Here is a 16179-nt window from a genome sequence, read left to right as displayed (position 1 = left end):
AATATCACCAATGTGTGTGTCTACGTTTTCCTTTTTTTGATGTTCTTGTTTTTATAAAAACCAGGTTACTTCAAAAGACGCATAGCATACAAAACTATGAACGCCTACCCGCTAGTCTCAGAAATGAAACATCGAATGATGGACGCCGACTCAAAGAAATACTTATATTCAATACTGCTATATTTATTATTAATTCTGACATTATATTAACTAGTGTGCCCTAGCAATACATATATACATCTTGACCGCTGCAAAAGATATTTTTTGACATTATATTTAGTATGATTAATTGATTGTTTTTTTTTAATGATTTATTTTTCCTTAATATTTAATTATTTTTAATGAAGTTATTTTATTTAGTAACATTGTGACATATTTTTAGTAACACAGATTTTTTCCCATTCCGTTTCCAAAATTTCGTTATTATTGGTTAAGTTTTGGAGGAGCAAAATGTCAAGAAAAAAAGCTTATCGCACAAATTTTAGGAGCCGCCCCCATCGCGACGGAGTTCGTTAGCTAAAATTATCAAGTTTGAAAGGGGGCTCAGCACTTGGCGCAAGAAGAAGATAAAAGCGCACAAACAAATCACACAAAACCTTGAAAATAAACTACACGATTATTTAGGACTAATCCCGCAATTTATTACCCATAATATTAGAAGGGAATCGTGTATCGCTCTAATGTTTAATCAAAATTATCAAGCGATCAACCGTCGTGAGGCGGTATATACAATTATGAAAGGAAGGAACATTAGTTACCAATTTAACAGTAATTTTGTACAAAGAAAAAGGAAAGTATCTGTTATAAAATGGACGCATTCAAACCTAGAAAGTTTTGTTAGCATTATGAGGCGTAACAATGTGAAGATGAACGGAATATTTGTAGGTTCTCGTGGCGGAAGCAAAAGTTTTAATTCAAATACAGTGGAACCTTTATAACACGAATTTCAATGTAAAAAAGTTTCATCATACGGACCGACTTATCGTCTAGGAAAGCTTCAGTTCTACTTCGACTTACAAAGATTTCCGTCCGTTCGAAAATCTTCTTGCAGAGATAAAACTAATGAAAACGCATTACAGAGATTTAAAACCACGTAACTAGTCTTTCTTCATTTTCCGTAGCTTTATTAAAAGTTAATAGCATTAATATCTTTTCCAGATGTGAGGTCAAATTATTTTTTTCTAGATACTGAGGCAACGCTTACTGGATTACAGTTTTATCATTGGTTACGTCGCCTTAATGAGGTTACATTCTTAGAGTTAAGCTTTAATTTCAAGCAGCATTTAAATACGTGCTAACGATCATTCGCTTGTCAATTAACCTTTCGTAGTCATTCGAGTTATCGAGGTTCCAGTGCATAATGACAAGTTACTGCTTTTATAAACGGCATGGAATACGTCGCGCTGTGAATTGTGCAAAGACGATCGTCTCGTTAGAGATTATTGATTGATATTGTTGAGATCCAACTAACATGGTACGTCTTGAAATTTAGAGAGGAAAATGGCACTATTTGACTAATTAATGAATGATTAGAATCACACACAGGTAAAGATAGAGATAAGAAAGAATAAATAAATAAATAAATAAATATTATAGGACATTATTACACAAATTGACTAAGTCCCACAGTAAGCTCAATAAGGCTTGTGTTGATGGTACTCAGACAACGATATATATAAATATTTATAAATACTTAAATACATAGAAAACAACCATGACTCAGGAACAAATATCCAAGCTCATCACACGAATAAATGCCCTTACCAGGATTTGAACCCGGGACCATCAGCTTCGTAGGCAGGGTCACTACCCACTAGGCTAAACCGGTCGTCAAAAATTTCAAATGTAATTAAAATGACTAACAATTGCATGCCTATGCACGATTTCTGACGTGCCGTCTTCAAAATTGCGAACATCCAAGTACCAATGTGAATCAAAATTGTCCGTTTCCAAAATGAGAGTTTCCATATTTACTATAAAAATTCTGAGAAATTTTCCAACTTGCACGTCTGTTTGTATCCTATGCCTGCGTGACTGTTGTGTGTGTGTGCGTGCCCTCTCCCCAGAACAAAATAGAGAGAACAAAATACATAAGAAAACGTGAGCTATAACTTCAAGAAGAAGGCAAATATACATATATAGGGTACAAGAGTAAATCCCCTTTTTCCTCCTCCACCAGATTTTCGTAAAAATACACGATTATACACATTTTCCCGTGATTGCGTACGTTGTATAAACATTTAAATTCAAATACACAATTTAACTAATATCGAATGCCTCATTAAGCTTTAACAATTACGTCCGTTAGAAGAAAACGAATATGAATAACAGACGATAAAATTAAATATCCCAAATGGTTTCCTGAATTCGAAATAATATTTGAATGAAAAGGTCGAAATAATATAATCCTTCGTTAAATAGGTACCCTCGGAAATCGTTAGTCCCTTTTCAAGTTACCTTTTGCTCGGTGATTTGTGTCTGGATTTAAAATATCTGCTATAGTAAATAATTAGACGAAATATTGGGGAAAATGTACGAGAGCATTGTCATAATTCATATTTAGTTATTTTATCACAATTATCAGGCCCATAAAAAAAATACCGATTAACATTTTATTAGGTTATTCTTTTATAATGTCTACTTTTTAGGGTTCCGTAGCCAAATGGCAAAAAACGGAACCCTTATAGATTCGTCATGTCCGTCTGTCTGTCCGATTATGTCACCGCCACTTTTTTATTAGAGTCCAACTGGGGAAGTTCCTTCACCTTACAGAAAATCGCAGCCAAATAACACTAGAACCTACTCATAGTGTCGTTTTTCCTGCCGGTTAGTAAGGCTGCCAGATTTGCCAGAGCTCAAAGAGAGTGCCGAGAGTCGGCAACGCGCATGTCACACCTCTGGAGTTGCAGGCGTCCATAGGCTACGGACACTGCTTACCACGAAAAAAATGACAATCGCGAATAACTGACAGGCCGATATCGTCCGGCGAACTGATAATCAGTGGGCTCCTTAACAGATATATTTTTATGTAGTACGTCGGTGGCAAAACAAGCATACGGCCCGCCTGCAACTCTCCCTAAAAAATACGCCCTAAAACTTTTTAACAAAAAATCAAACCGACTTCAAATATTACCAAAAGCGCCATACATGTACCTATAACATTTGAAGAGTTCCCTCGATTTCTCCAAGATCCCATCATCAGACCCCGACTTGGTGCCAACGGGACCATCTCGGGGTTATACCCGTTCAATTAAAAAAAATATTGAAAATCGGTTCACGATTCTCGGAGATATGGAAAAAAAAATACAGTCGAATTGAGAACCTCCTCCTTTTTGAAGTCGGTTAAAAAAATAAACGACCCTAAAACTACGTACTTTCTGGAACAACATATATATGGCAATTAATGTTTGTCCTGCTTGTCCATATACCTACTCAAAATTTCACTCATTTGGGCTCTGAATATTAATTTATTACTCATGGCTTTGAAATTTGAGGGAAATAAATGAGCGATATTTACATCCTGCATAATTAAGTTACAGTCCCCCGAATTGTTTATCCTGTTTTAATGGATTTACATACGACTTCAAAGTGAGCATTGCTAATTCGCCCACCAACCCCCAAAATAAATTCTGGTATTATTATTTATCCCTAAAACATGCTGACAAGCACCGTAATTCATAGAAACATAAGCATGTGAAGACTAAGTGACAATGTTATCTTCAAGAATAAACGAGTGTAAAAGAACAAAAAAGTGCAAAATATAAACGACTATAAAATTTAAAAGCTTATGTAGTAGGCTTACTATAGAAAAAGTAACAGAATATGTACTTACACGGACAGCCAGGACATGAACCCCAGCGGGAATATCACCATCGCAATAGTCCTGAAGGGGAACAGCTGCTGTTAATTCTCCGGATCCCATCCAGGGTAGTGTACCAACGGGGTCAAGCCCAGCATATTATCTTTGCCCGACAGCTTCTTCAGTATGGCCACAGTATACGCTAGGAATACGTAGCGAAACAAATACTTACACGGACAGCCAAGATATGAACGCCAACGTGAATAGTGACATCACCATCGCCATAGTCCTGAAGGGGAACAGCTGCTGTTCAGTCTCCGGATCCCATCCAGGGTAGTGTATCAACGGGGCCAAGCCCAGCATCTTCTCGCCTCCCGTCAACCGTACGAGCAGGGCCACTATATAGGCGGAGAGCGAGCCGTAGGTGTTGCAGTACTTCTTGAAGTGGACCACCATGAGCAGCTGCGGGAAGAGGATCACGTAGACCAAGTCCGAGCACATCGACCTGAGAAAGAAAAGGCGGTGTGAATGACTGATTTCAATTAGGTATTTTAAAGTCCCTCTTCACGAGTATTTTGGCCGGGTGATTTGAGGGAAAGGATCTAATACCGAAAAGGTATCTTTGTTTCGATTTCCGTTTAATAACCACAAGTTACTTCTGTTTAACATATAAAAATAGGATATTTTAGAATCAGTCTGAACCGAATATGTGGGGCACACCACCACTGCTATACTTTATATGTCGTGGCCAGATTATAGAATCTGATAATTTCATGAAATCTCATTTTACGGCCCGATTCGAAGAATGATTAGGTTAGGTTTAACTTTTTCATGAAGTAGCAAACCGATCATTACACGTAATGATCAATTCTAAGATCTGACCACGACATATACACATAGAATTAATTAATACACCGAGGCATAGTCAAACATAACAAAAATTACAATGTTATACAGCAAGTACCTACGCCACTGTCTAAAATGTCCCGAAAAAATGTTAAAAAGATGTCAGCTTCCCATTTCCGAGTTCCGTAATCACAGTAAACTTTGCCTCGTAAGCCTGGCTTACGTCTTACAATTTTCTCTAACAAACACTCATTTAACAGCAACACGGGACGAAAAGGTAGGCGCTAATGAGAATGGATTGCCACAATATAAATAGAGTAAGGAAACAGGAACTTTATTTCCATGCGTCGTCTGATTGAGCGATGGGCCTCATATTGTTTAACCAATAAGTTCAAAGTTTTCAATATACCTACAAATAAATACACTAAAGACCATAAAGAGCAATTTATGTGTTTATGAATTTCAAAAAAAAATTGTTTCGATTGGTAATTTTATAATAAAATTTGTTTTGAGATAAAACTGCATTTACAGTACATATGGGGCTACTTTATAGCACTAGTGCGAGAAGTAGCATATTACGTTACTGTGTCGAACATTTAAAGGGCCATATGTACTGTAAAACGTTGTACGATACATGTGCGAATAGGTAATTCGCAACTCTTTTTTGACATTTCCTTTGCATGCATGATAATAGTTTTTAATAACACATTCCTTTGTATTGTATGCTTATCTGTATTATAAATAATTAGTTTTCTTTCCTTGAATTGCGTAATAAGGAATATAAAAATCGGCCAAGAGCATATCGGGCCATGCTCAGTGTTCAATAATTATTATTCTGTCAGAATAAGCTAAACGGGGGCTATTAGTAAGTATCATGAACATTATAAGCATAAGGGAGTATCTTAGCAGCGCTTTTGTACGTCTTTTTACTAATAAAAGGAGACTTTTGCAATAACTTAAAAACTGAACCGATCATGTTCGCTATAGTTTTCGTTGAAAGTGCTTATTAAGCTTTTGCTTTAATATTATTTTTCATATTTTTTGGATCCATGGTTCAAAAGTTAGAGGGAGGACACTTTTTTCAGAGCAATTATTTCCGAAAATGTTTACTTCATCAAAAATGGTTTTTCGAAATCGAATATGGTTAAAATATTTATTAAAAGACCTTTTTATATAAGAGGTATGTACAACAGGTAAAATAAATGTATTTCTTGTTTTTATTTTACTGTTTTGTCGCCATGCATGATTTATGTATCCATACAAATTGCAGCTTACTAGCACTAACGATGATGGAGCAAAGCTGCGGATGGACGGACAGACGGACATGGCGAAACTAAAAGGGTTCCTAGTTGAGGATTCCAAAAAGGAACACCTTTCTGAAAAATCATGAGCAATACCAATGTGGGCTGTAGAAGAAATATTTATCAGAAATATAATTATAAATACATCAAGACTTGACGACCAGTTTGGCCTAGTGGGTAGTGACCCTGCCTACGAAGCCGATGGTCCCGGGTTCAAATCTTGGTAAGGGCATTTATTCGTGTGATGAGCATGGATATTTGTTCCTGAGTCATGGGTGTTTTCTATGTATTTAAGTATTTATAAATATTTATATATTATATATATCGTTGTCTAAGTACCCTCAACACAAGCCTTATTGAGCTTACTGTGGGACTTAGTCAATTTGTGTAATAATTTCCTATAATATTTATTTATTTATTTATTTATCAAGTTCGCACTCAAGAAATAAAATTGTTATCAACATTTTAAGAATCTGCATACACGTCCAGGACATTCAGAGAATTAAGAAAAAAACCGACTTCACGACGACCGGTGAAAGAAAGATTATTGTTGATTTTGGATTTCATACAATAAAATTAAACAGACACGTCCTTACGCCTAATTATGTTTGAGGTTTGTCACTGCACCCACCTTAAAACATGTCAGATTTGCTGGTTGACTGGTAAAATACCCGCAATAGGGTATTCGACTGTATTCAAAATAAATGATTTCACTCCACGCATAAAATAATAATAAAAAGTACCCTCAATTCCTCATGGAATCCATCATCAGAACTTAAGCTTGACAGAAATGTGCCTTGAAAACCTAACTGCTTCACAAACATGCGAAGAGAACAAATTGCCAAACGTGAACTATGCGTCGTTGAAGAGTTCCATTCTGATCATCATCAGCAGTTCCTCTTCATCAAATGTCACTTTTTAAATGTGAATGCTTGATTTGTTGATGAAAATACAAAAATCACTATATGTATGCTCTTCACATTTGAAGACTTCTCTCAATCCCTCATGGATCCCATCATCAGAACTGAGTTTTGACAAAAACGTAACCAATCTGTATATATATAGATTCAATCAAAAAATAATTTTCAAAATTGGTTCAAAAATGACGGAGTTATGAAGTAACAAACATTAAAAAAAAAAACATGTCAACCGAATCGAGAATCTCCTCCTTTTTAAAAGCTTTTATTTAACTTGCAATCTATGTATGTATGTATGTATGTATGTATGTATGTATGTATGTATGTATGTATGTATGTATGTATGTTTGTTCGGGTGGAATCTTGCAACTCAATGTGTCGGTTAATGAAGTCAGCTCGTCGCCATTAGGAAATCGATATAATGTCCTAAAATAAGCAGATAGGATGTCGCAACGATAAATGGATCCGCTCATGCGCGCACAATGAACACTATAATTAACCTTCGGGAATCCTAGGTCAATACGAAACCTACAGACGGCCCTAAGCCTTGCTTACGCGCGCTGTGCGAAAAGGTCTTATGTCTCAATGATTTACATATGCCTTACGTCTGTTTGATTGTGCTTTTAAGTTACAGATGATCACATACTACGGTAGTTCTAAACGTAGTAAGTGCGTTGGATCATTTAAGGATAGTGGGTGTTTTAGAAATATAGATGTAATATGGTGTAGATGGTCACCGCTTGCTCAATTTTATTGAAGTGCGGTTTGAAAATAGGATCATATCGGGGTTAGTGTGTAGACTAATGCATACTAACGCAATTATTGTGTCGCAACCAAGGTTGTGAGTGTCACTATAATGCAAACAATTACTGGCCTGTTCACCTTTTATATCTAGGGTTGCCAGACGCCGGGAAATGTTCCCGTTTGAAGCTTGTCCTGATCCCGGTGTGAAAGTTATGGAGTTATATCCCACGATTTTTTTAAGCGAACATTTTAAGCCGATTCGGTTGAAAATTTTGAGTGACTAGCTCAGCAGGGACAATGAAGACCACAATGCAGGGCAACATTCACGACATTCTATTTTTTTTTTATCGATTTAATTTTGTCTTATCTCTGTCAAAACGCGCATTTTTGAGTTTTAAATATGTCCCGGCAAAGCTCGGTCTCCTAGATATTAGGTATATGGTCATTTATAATATTTCAGTGAAGACAACCTTCCTAAAAATATTTGGGTTATATGTCAAATGCTAAGAAAAGCCGTCATATTTTTTTACAATTATTTGCCATTTCTATTGAAATCTACTTTCTTAGGTACCTATGTACAGTCAGCATCAAAAGTAGCGGATCAAACAACGCTTCAAAAGTATCTACCTACCTTTCTGTAACAGCTTAACAAAAAGCGATAGTTCTATATGTAGAACAATTTAGACTGTAAAATATATACTTTTCGACGTGAATTTTAGAGATTTCTCTACATTTAGAAAATTTATCCGGAATATCAGATACTTTTGGTGCGTTTTTTCATCCACTACTTTTGATTCTGACTGTATATTGGTTTGATTTCGTTTACGTAACCGTTTCCGCCAACTAATTTGATAGAAAAAGTACCGAGTGTGTTAAAAGCGCGCTTCTGTTATAGTTTTCGCACTGTCGCAACTAACCTGAACCGAAAACGGCGGCGGCTTTTTGATCATACGCCGTAAAAGGCGCTAATTGATACTGCCCATTACGCTAATGGACTTTGACACGTCCGGTACAACCGGCGACAGGGTAATCCTTATTTTGTGCTTAGCCAACGTGCCAATCATTGACGCTCCGTAGCGTAGCATAGCCATCTCTATCTATGATTCTTCCGTATTAGTGCGACAGTTGATGTGCAATATGACATTAACCGTATTAGTGCAACATGACATTAACGATTGGCATGTTGGCCCCAGTGCAACTAAGGCCCATAGACAGACTATTAGACATACAATAATATTATTTTTACACAGTAAGGATTGCCGTAAAAACCTGAAGGTGATACTTTATGGCCAATACCGTAATTTTTAAATTTTATCTGGTAGTATTAAGTTTTAAGTTTACTTAAAAAAATGTTTACCAAATAGCTTAAGAACTGACGGGGTTCTGAGGTAACAAACATAAAAAACAGCGCCACTAGTGGGTCGAAACGTGTCTAAGAACCATGTTGCCAGACAACATTTACAGGGATAAGTTCGCCTTTGTTGTATTTAATTTACTCTGTAAGTGTGTTTTTCGTGTTATTGTTATTTCTATGTACAATAAAGTATATACATACATACATACATTTTGTGATTTAAAAAACCGCACTCGGTTCGCATCGGTTCATCCGTGGGGGATCTACGACGCCAGAAGCACACACATGCACACGTTAAACGTATAACACCCTTCTTTCTTCGTCAAAAGTTAATAAAAGTTACAATTTTACAAAGAAATCTTCTTTAATCATAATAGGAAAACCGAGCTGCACAAAGCTGAACATCCAATTAGAGTTATTTTTGTACCATCTTCCGGAATACGAGATGAAAAAGGGGTGAAATCAGGGTGAGGGGCTGAAAGGGTGATCGAATTTCAATTAACAAACCCCGCAGACTACATCCGGTTTCGCAAGCACGCGGATTGTCTATTATTTGCTCAAAGATTAAATAGTAAAATTCTAGATTTACCGTGCATGCGACGTTGAATATGTCAAGGCATTTTTCGTTTTATTACAGTGAAATACAGTGCAAAATGGCAAACATGTGTAATAACAATAACTGCTACCTATTTTGCTTTGCTTAGCTGAAAATCTTGTTTGCGATTTGCGAAATCGTACTTCGTACTTTCGAGCTCGACATTCCATTACATTTTAAAAATACTAGAGCTTAGGGTTTTAATTTAAGATTTTCTTTTTAAGTTAATATTTTATTAAGCTCTTTAGGGATTTGCACTTAAACACTTTTATAAGGTTTCCAGTTTATTAAATTAAAAATTAAAAAATAAAATAAATAAATATTATAGGACATTATTACACAAATTGACTAAGTCCCACAGTAAGCTCAATAAGGCTTGTGTTGAGGGTACTTAGACAACGATATAATTATATAATATATAAATATTTATAAATACTTAAATAGATAGAAAACACCCATGACTCAGGAACAAATATCCATGCTCATCACACGAATAAGTGCCCTTACCAGGATTTGAACCCGGGACCATCAGCTTCGTAGGCAGGGTCACTACCAACTAGGCCAAACCGGTCGTCAAATTAAAAATACTTAAATAGAAACACCACTGCAACGAAATCAAATGTAAAGAACGTTGAATAAAGTTAACTTTTAGATAGTTCGTGTAAATGAAAATTAAGCGAACAAATAGCATAGTCCCATTAGCTGTGGACCGAACCTAAACTGAACCACATATTTCTCGTCACGTCACGCAAGCGTAATTTATACAAGTACAATTTTAAGTTTGCAAACTTATAAACGTATAGAACCCCTTCTGTCCGTCCGTCCGTCATTCTTTAAGTAACCCTTTTCTGTCCAAATCGATGGCAGAGCGGACAGCCCAGATATCCCAGAATAGTCCCAGAGAAATTTAAATATCGACCCTCGTCAATGCCAATACGGTATGATACGTTATCTGTTATCTGTGATGGTTTGAGCTTTAGCCCCGGAAAAACTTATACAATTTAATAGAGAAACGAAAAAATATTTTAGTCATGATAAACTTATGAAAAAGAGGTGTATTCGTGTGAAGTCACTTTATCTATTTCTCATACTCATACGAACAAATAAGTATGGAAATTCTTTAGCAGCCATACACAGCCCAGCCTCTGAGTAGTATCGCCTTTTACTCGATTATGGTAATAGCAACAAAATGAAAATAAATAGTCTTATTTCTTCACTTTACGATAACAGGTCGGCTTTATGGATTTAGATGAGGCCCAGCGGCTTTAGGTAATACTCGGAGATGCCTGTTTGCCTGTCCGATTCAAGTCAGATTACATCCGTCGATATTGTGCTTGTCAGACAAATTGGCACAACGAAAGCTGCGAAGCGAATTGTATCCGTGGGAAAACTACGCCTATTCTAACGTATATGTATGTATATGTATATCGTTATTAACTTAAGCCACTCCGCCATATCCTAATCACCATCGGAAGATGTCTGAATAATTATCTAAATACTACCCGATTCTGTCCGCATAAATAAAGTTAAATTGCCTGCGAATGTATTTTATTCTGCCCTTTACCTAGCTATATAATAACGAAGTTATTTAAACGTAGGTATTGAGGCCTGAATTTAATAATGAACTAGGAATCCGAGTCGTCCTCGAGTTTGGTCCACTCACCGACCCAATCTAGTCGATCATCATACAGTGGCATTACATCTTTGAAAATAGGATGTTAATCTTTATTTTTGTAAAGTTTTAATGTACTTTTATGTATTGTCTGTCGTGGCATCACCGAATGGGCTCTACGGAAGACCAGCGCTGGTTTCATAGCTATTTCAACATAGCATTATGCCGAGTTGGGTCCATTTCGTGATGCGTACTTAATGTTTTATTTCACCGCCTTTGATGTCTGTTCATGTTCGTACATATGTTTTGTGATTTTTATGAATAATTTACTTTTATCTTTATCTTTATTTTATATTGACATTACTCGCAGCCTCTCCCGCACGAATATTGGACCGAAAGCCAGCAACAGATTTTGATCAAGTTCATCGGGTGATGACCCGTAAAGTAATTAGTGTGTATAAAAAGCCTCTAAACGTCAGCTGTCGCTCCGTTGGTGGATTGAGGCACAGTAGCCACCAAAATACGGAAATACAAATTAGTTATTTCCTCCCGATTCATAACTAATAAAATGATCGCTAATACATTTAACTAAATATTTAAAAGAATAAAAACAATCTGCTGATTCTAAGGTTGATTTTTAAGTCCACGGACTGGACGCAAGCGGTGAGCGACAAATAAAGGCCGTTCGTACATTGGGTCAAGTGCAATGCATCTTAAGTACAGTCTTTCTATAAAATACGGATGAGAGTAACATCGAATCAAGATCAAACTTCAAGATTTGGAATGCCGCCCATGGAGCACGTGCCATCACGGACCCATTATGTTTGCGACATCCGAGGTAATGGCGGCCGTCGGGCACGCACGATCAGCTTCAGCTAATATGACACTAAATTATTGTTATTGTCGCTTATATGCAAGGCTGGATTATACATTAGTAAATCAAATCAAATACTAGAGTATTAGCTGTATGAACATACATTTTATTTATTAGATTTTTAAATTGATCTATCATTCATAGATCCCTGTATCTCCGCGTCAACGTTATATTTACATACGGTCCGATTCGAAGAATGATTAAGACACGTTTAAGATCTTGGAGAGATCTTTAAAAGATCGATAACTAAACGATATGTCAAAATTAACGTTTATTTCGATTCCGCTGTGATCCCAATAAGATCTATCTACAATATTTCTAACGTCAAAGTGACGATTGGTTGCCCGAATTGAGCTGCTTCTGTCAATTATACGACATACAAACGATATCTAAATGAGAACTTATCTAAACCAGGGGGCCTACCGCGAAAATTGAAATTCCTAAATTGCGGAGATCTTTTTCTTTTACTCCCACTAAGACGTAATTAGAGTAACAGAGAGAAATGCCCGAAATTGACGAACTTATAGCCCAGAACTTATCGTTTTCGCATTTCATTCTTCAACGGCCTGATGCCGTTAAACAAATTGCAATCATATACTTTAAGTCCAGTAGGTATCATTTTGCATTTTATTCGGAAACGATTTAATCTTCTCTATGTTCATAACGAATTATAACCAGTAGGTACACATACAAAAGTTAAAAATTTCGGTATTCCGTTTTTTGTATGGTATTTAGTTTTTCCCTGCACACGCTGCTATTTTAAATATTCCCCGCACGTTCGAACAGATCGCAGCTCTCAGAATAAATCAGACATCTTCCTGACGTCACTTTACACTGAGAGAAAGGCAACTGCAAATCGGATTGTGCTTATTGGCTTAGGAGTCTGAAGTGCTTCTGCGGAGTTACTTCTTTGTCGAGATAGTGGACGAAGCTTTTGAATATAATTTAAAACTTAGATACAACTTTGGACACAAATCAAATTATTTTATCAAATATTTGTGTTCTATATACTCAAATAGATGCCATAATGTAAAGAAGCAGTGACAAAGCCCTCCAGTGGTTGAGGCCGGATTAGAACCAGTGTCTTTAGCTTACACCGTGAACCCCTAAGCAGCTCCGTCAGGACTAGGCCACTGCGTGACGGAGTGGTCTAGGGGTTCATAGCCTTAGCCGTGATAGCTAACGATGCCGATTCGAATCCGGGCCTCCACCACTGGAGGGTTTCGTCACTTTTTCTTTACTATACAGAACGTCCCAAGACTATGGGACATCAAGGGAAAGACCTTAAATATCGTAGATAGGATATTCTGCTGAAAGAAGACCTTACGTTATTTTTAAAAGTCAGTAATTCTGCATTTAAAGATTTTCTAAGAATTACTTGCTTCATTTGGGAATCGAACCGACTTAATAATTTTCTTAAAATTTGACTCAAACATTTTACTTTGTTCCTTTCTTTTAAAATACTATGTTACTTAAAAAGAATTATTATTTTTGGTCCATTCGTTCGATTGGCATCATAAAAATAGGGGTGTTTTTTTTTTTCACATTTAAGTGGGTTCGATTCCCAGACGAAGCAAGAAATTCTTAGAAAATCTTTAAATGCAGAATAACTGACTTTTAAAAATAACATAAAGTCTTCTTTCAGCAAAATATCCTATCTACTATATTTAAGGTACTTTCCCTTGATGTCCCATAGTCTTGGGACGTCCTGTATAATTACCTACATACATCTATTTCAGTTTTTAAAACTTTCTTAGAGAAGTACAGATACGGAACCTAACTCGGGATAGGAATACTAAAGCGATGTAGAAATAAACATTATACATTATATCGATATCAGATACCCAAAGGTTGTCTGGAAGAGATCGCTTTTGAGCGATAAGACCGCCTGTTGTTACCTATTGTAATGTGTGTTCTTTTTTTGTATTCCCTTTTCATTATGTGGTGCACAATAAAGAATATATTATTATTATATAATAAATATCGAACCTGTTTTAGAGGATTTTTAATGAGAAAATGTATAAATATACATCCACATTTTGTTTATCAAAATCAAATCCCTAAAACGTACCTGGAGTCAGCAAACCATGATGATGGTCACTTACCACAAGCCGTAGATGGAGGGGATGGTCAGCGCCATCAGCGTGGAGAGGAAGCCGACCACTAGAATGCTCGCGCGCATCACCCAGATGATCTCCATTTCGGATGCGTTCTGACGGAATATCAGCTTGTACACGTTCCTGACAACAAATTATAAAATTAATAATAAATAAGAAATAGTCGCTACAAGTAATGAATAAGACTGTCGAAATATATAAAAAATTACGAAAACAAATCTTAAATCTTTGGACACTAAGAAAGCCGATACAGTCATTGTACGGGTTAGTTGACTGTAGTTACATAACCTTCAAACTTTCATCGGCTCGCTTGCGCCTGTCATGATCATGGGGCGTGAGTTTCATAGTTGTCAGAGATTTAGGAAAATCGTCAAAATCTTTTGACTAACCTTGCAAACATACTAGAAGCGCTTAGCACACTAGAGTCAGCCGAAGACATCACAGCGGCAGACACAGCTCCCAGCCCGAAAAAGGACACGACGTCTGGCGTTAAATACTGCAGTACAAGGGGTAAGATCATTGACGTCTGGTCTGACGTCAGCTCGCCGTCGGCGGTCAGGTCCCCCTTGAAGCCGGTCTCGTTCCATGCTGGAAAAAAGTTAGTTGTTAACCAAACTGATAACGCATATAAAAAGACAAACAAACATGATTTAGCTATCACAGAAGCATCACAATTGTTTAATTGCATTGAAACAAACACACTGCCCGAAACGAAGAATGATTAAGACACGTTTAAGATCTTTAAAAGATCGATAACTGAACGACATGTCAACATTGACGTTTGTTTCGATTCCGCTGTGATTCCAATAAGATCTATCTACGATACTTCTAATCGAGCTCTGCTTCTGTCAATTATACGACATACGATATCTAAATAAAAACTTATCTAAACCAGAACTTATCGTTCTCGTCATTCTTCGAATCGCGCCGTCATTTATCTTGTAAATGATTATGGAATACTTAATTCTACAAAGACTGATAAAGGGCAGTAAACCCGCGGAAAAAAAAAGCAAATAAGTTTTCTGAACATCAACGAGAATATTATCTTATCATTACAACAATTTACATGCTACTAAATGTTAAAGCACACACAGGCTTCACAAGGGACTCGTAATAATAATGTGCTAGCAACCAGGCTTCGTTAGAAAGATAACACCGTCTGCCTTGAGGCAGGGACAGAAACATTACGCGGTTGTATTCCATAAAATGAACTGAATGTTTACGTAGTATTTTTAACCCTTTTACCTAGGTACGAGTACATTAATGAAGGCCTGTCATGTCCATACATGTTCGAAAAAAGAAATGTAACAAACGAAAACATTTTTACGGCGTGTATCTAGGGCACTTAAAAGCTCGCGTACAAAATCATTGTTATTTTTGTTATTTACTAAATGCAAAATACTTTGGTGAAGGCTTTGGTAACAGCTGCCAGGACTCAATGTGTTTGACCTGTTATTGCCCAACAAGGATTATGTCCCGTTCAAGGAAACTTACTTTGGCGATGGCTCCAATGAGGACGGACAGGATGGCCATGCAGAAAGATTTCGTTTCCAAGTAGAAGCTCCACTGTTACTCGCTGAACTAGGAAAAGCCGTGAGTGACTTGAGCAATATCCTGCTCAATAATACTAACCTGTAGCTTTGGCAATAGCTCCAATAAGCACGGGCGGGATGGCCATGAAGATGCAGCCGATGGCGGCCACGTAGGAGAGGATCTGCGCTCGCCCCGCCGTCTTACTGCTCAGTACGCGTTGGAAATATACCTGTCAAAGAATATTCTTGTTATTTATTTTTGTCTGGTTGGTTTATAGATTAGAATTTTCATAAAATTTTGGACAGAAGGTCTAGTATTCAATGGTCAAAAACGAACAAATTTTGGGGCGGCTCAATTTGAAGTTAATGATATAGTAAAAAACGTTGAATAATCAATGAAGCGTGGTGGACAAATTCTAAACCCGACATGTTTCCAAAAGAAGTGATACTAATTGTAATACATATTTTATTATTTTAGATACCATTAC

The 16179-nt window shown here is 36.7% G+C and overlaps 1 protein-coding gene across 1 annotated transcript in view; it reads right to left on the bottom strand.

Moving 5' to 3' along the window:
- LOC133515722 (high-affinity choline transporter 1) overlaps positions 1-16179 on the bottom strand; it is a 46189-nt gene that overhangs the window by 4184 nt on the left and 25826 nt on the right. The window contains exons 6-9 of the mRNA XM_061848280.1: positions 15792-15921; positions 14549-14747; positions 14148-14282; positions 4032-4304 (exon numbers count right to left, since the gene is read on the bottom strand). Coding sequence (XP_061704264.1) covers positions 4032-4304; positions 14148-14282; positions 14549-14747; positions 15792-15921 — 737 coding nt within the window. The remainder of the gene's footprint in view (positions 1-4031; positions 4305-14147; positions 14283-14548; positions 14748-15791; positions 15922-16179) is intronic.

The sequence above is a fragment of the Cydia pomonella genome, chromosome 3, assembly GCF_033807575.1.
Source record: "Cydia pomonella isolate Wapato2018A chromosome 3, ilCydPomo1, whole genome shotgun sequence".
NCBI classification, from domain to species: domain Eukaryota; kingdom Metazoa; phylum Arthropoda; class Insecta; order Lepidoptera; family Tortricidae; genus Cydia; species Cydia pomonella.
Note: the sequence above shows the minus strand (reverse complement) of the source record. Positions and strands in the feature narration are given on the sequence as shown.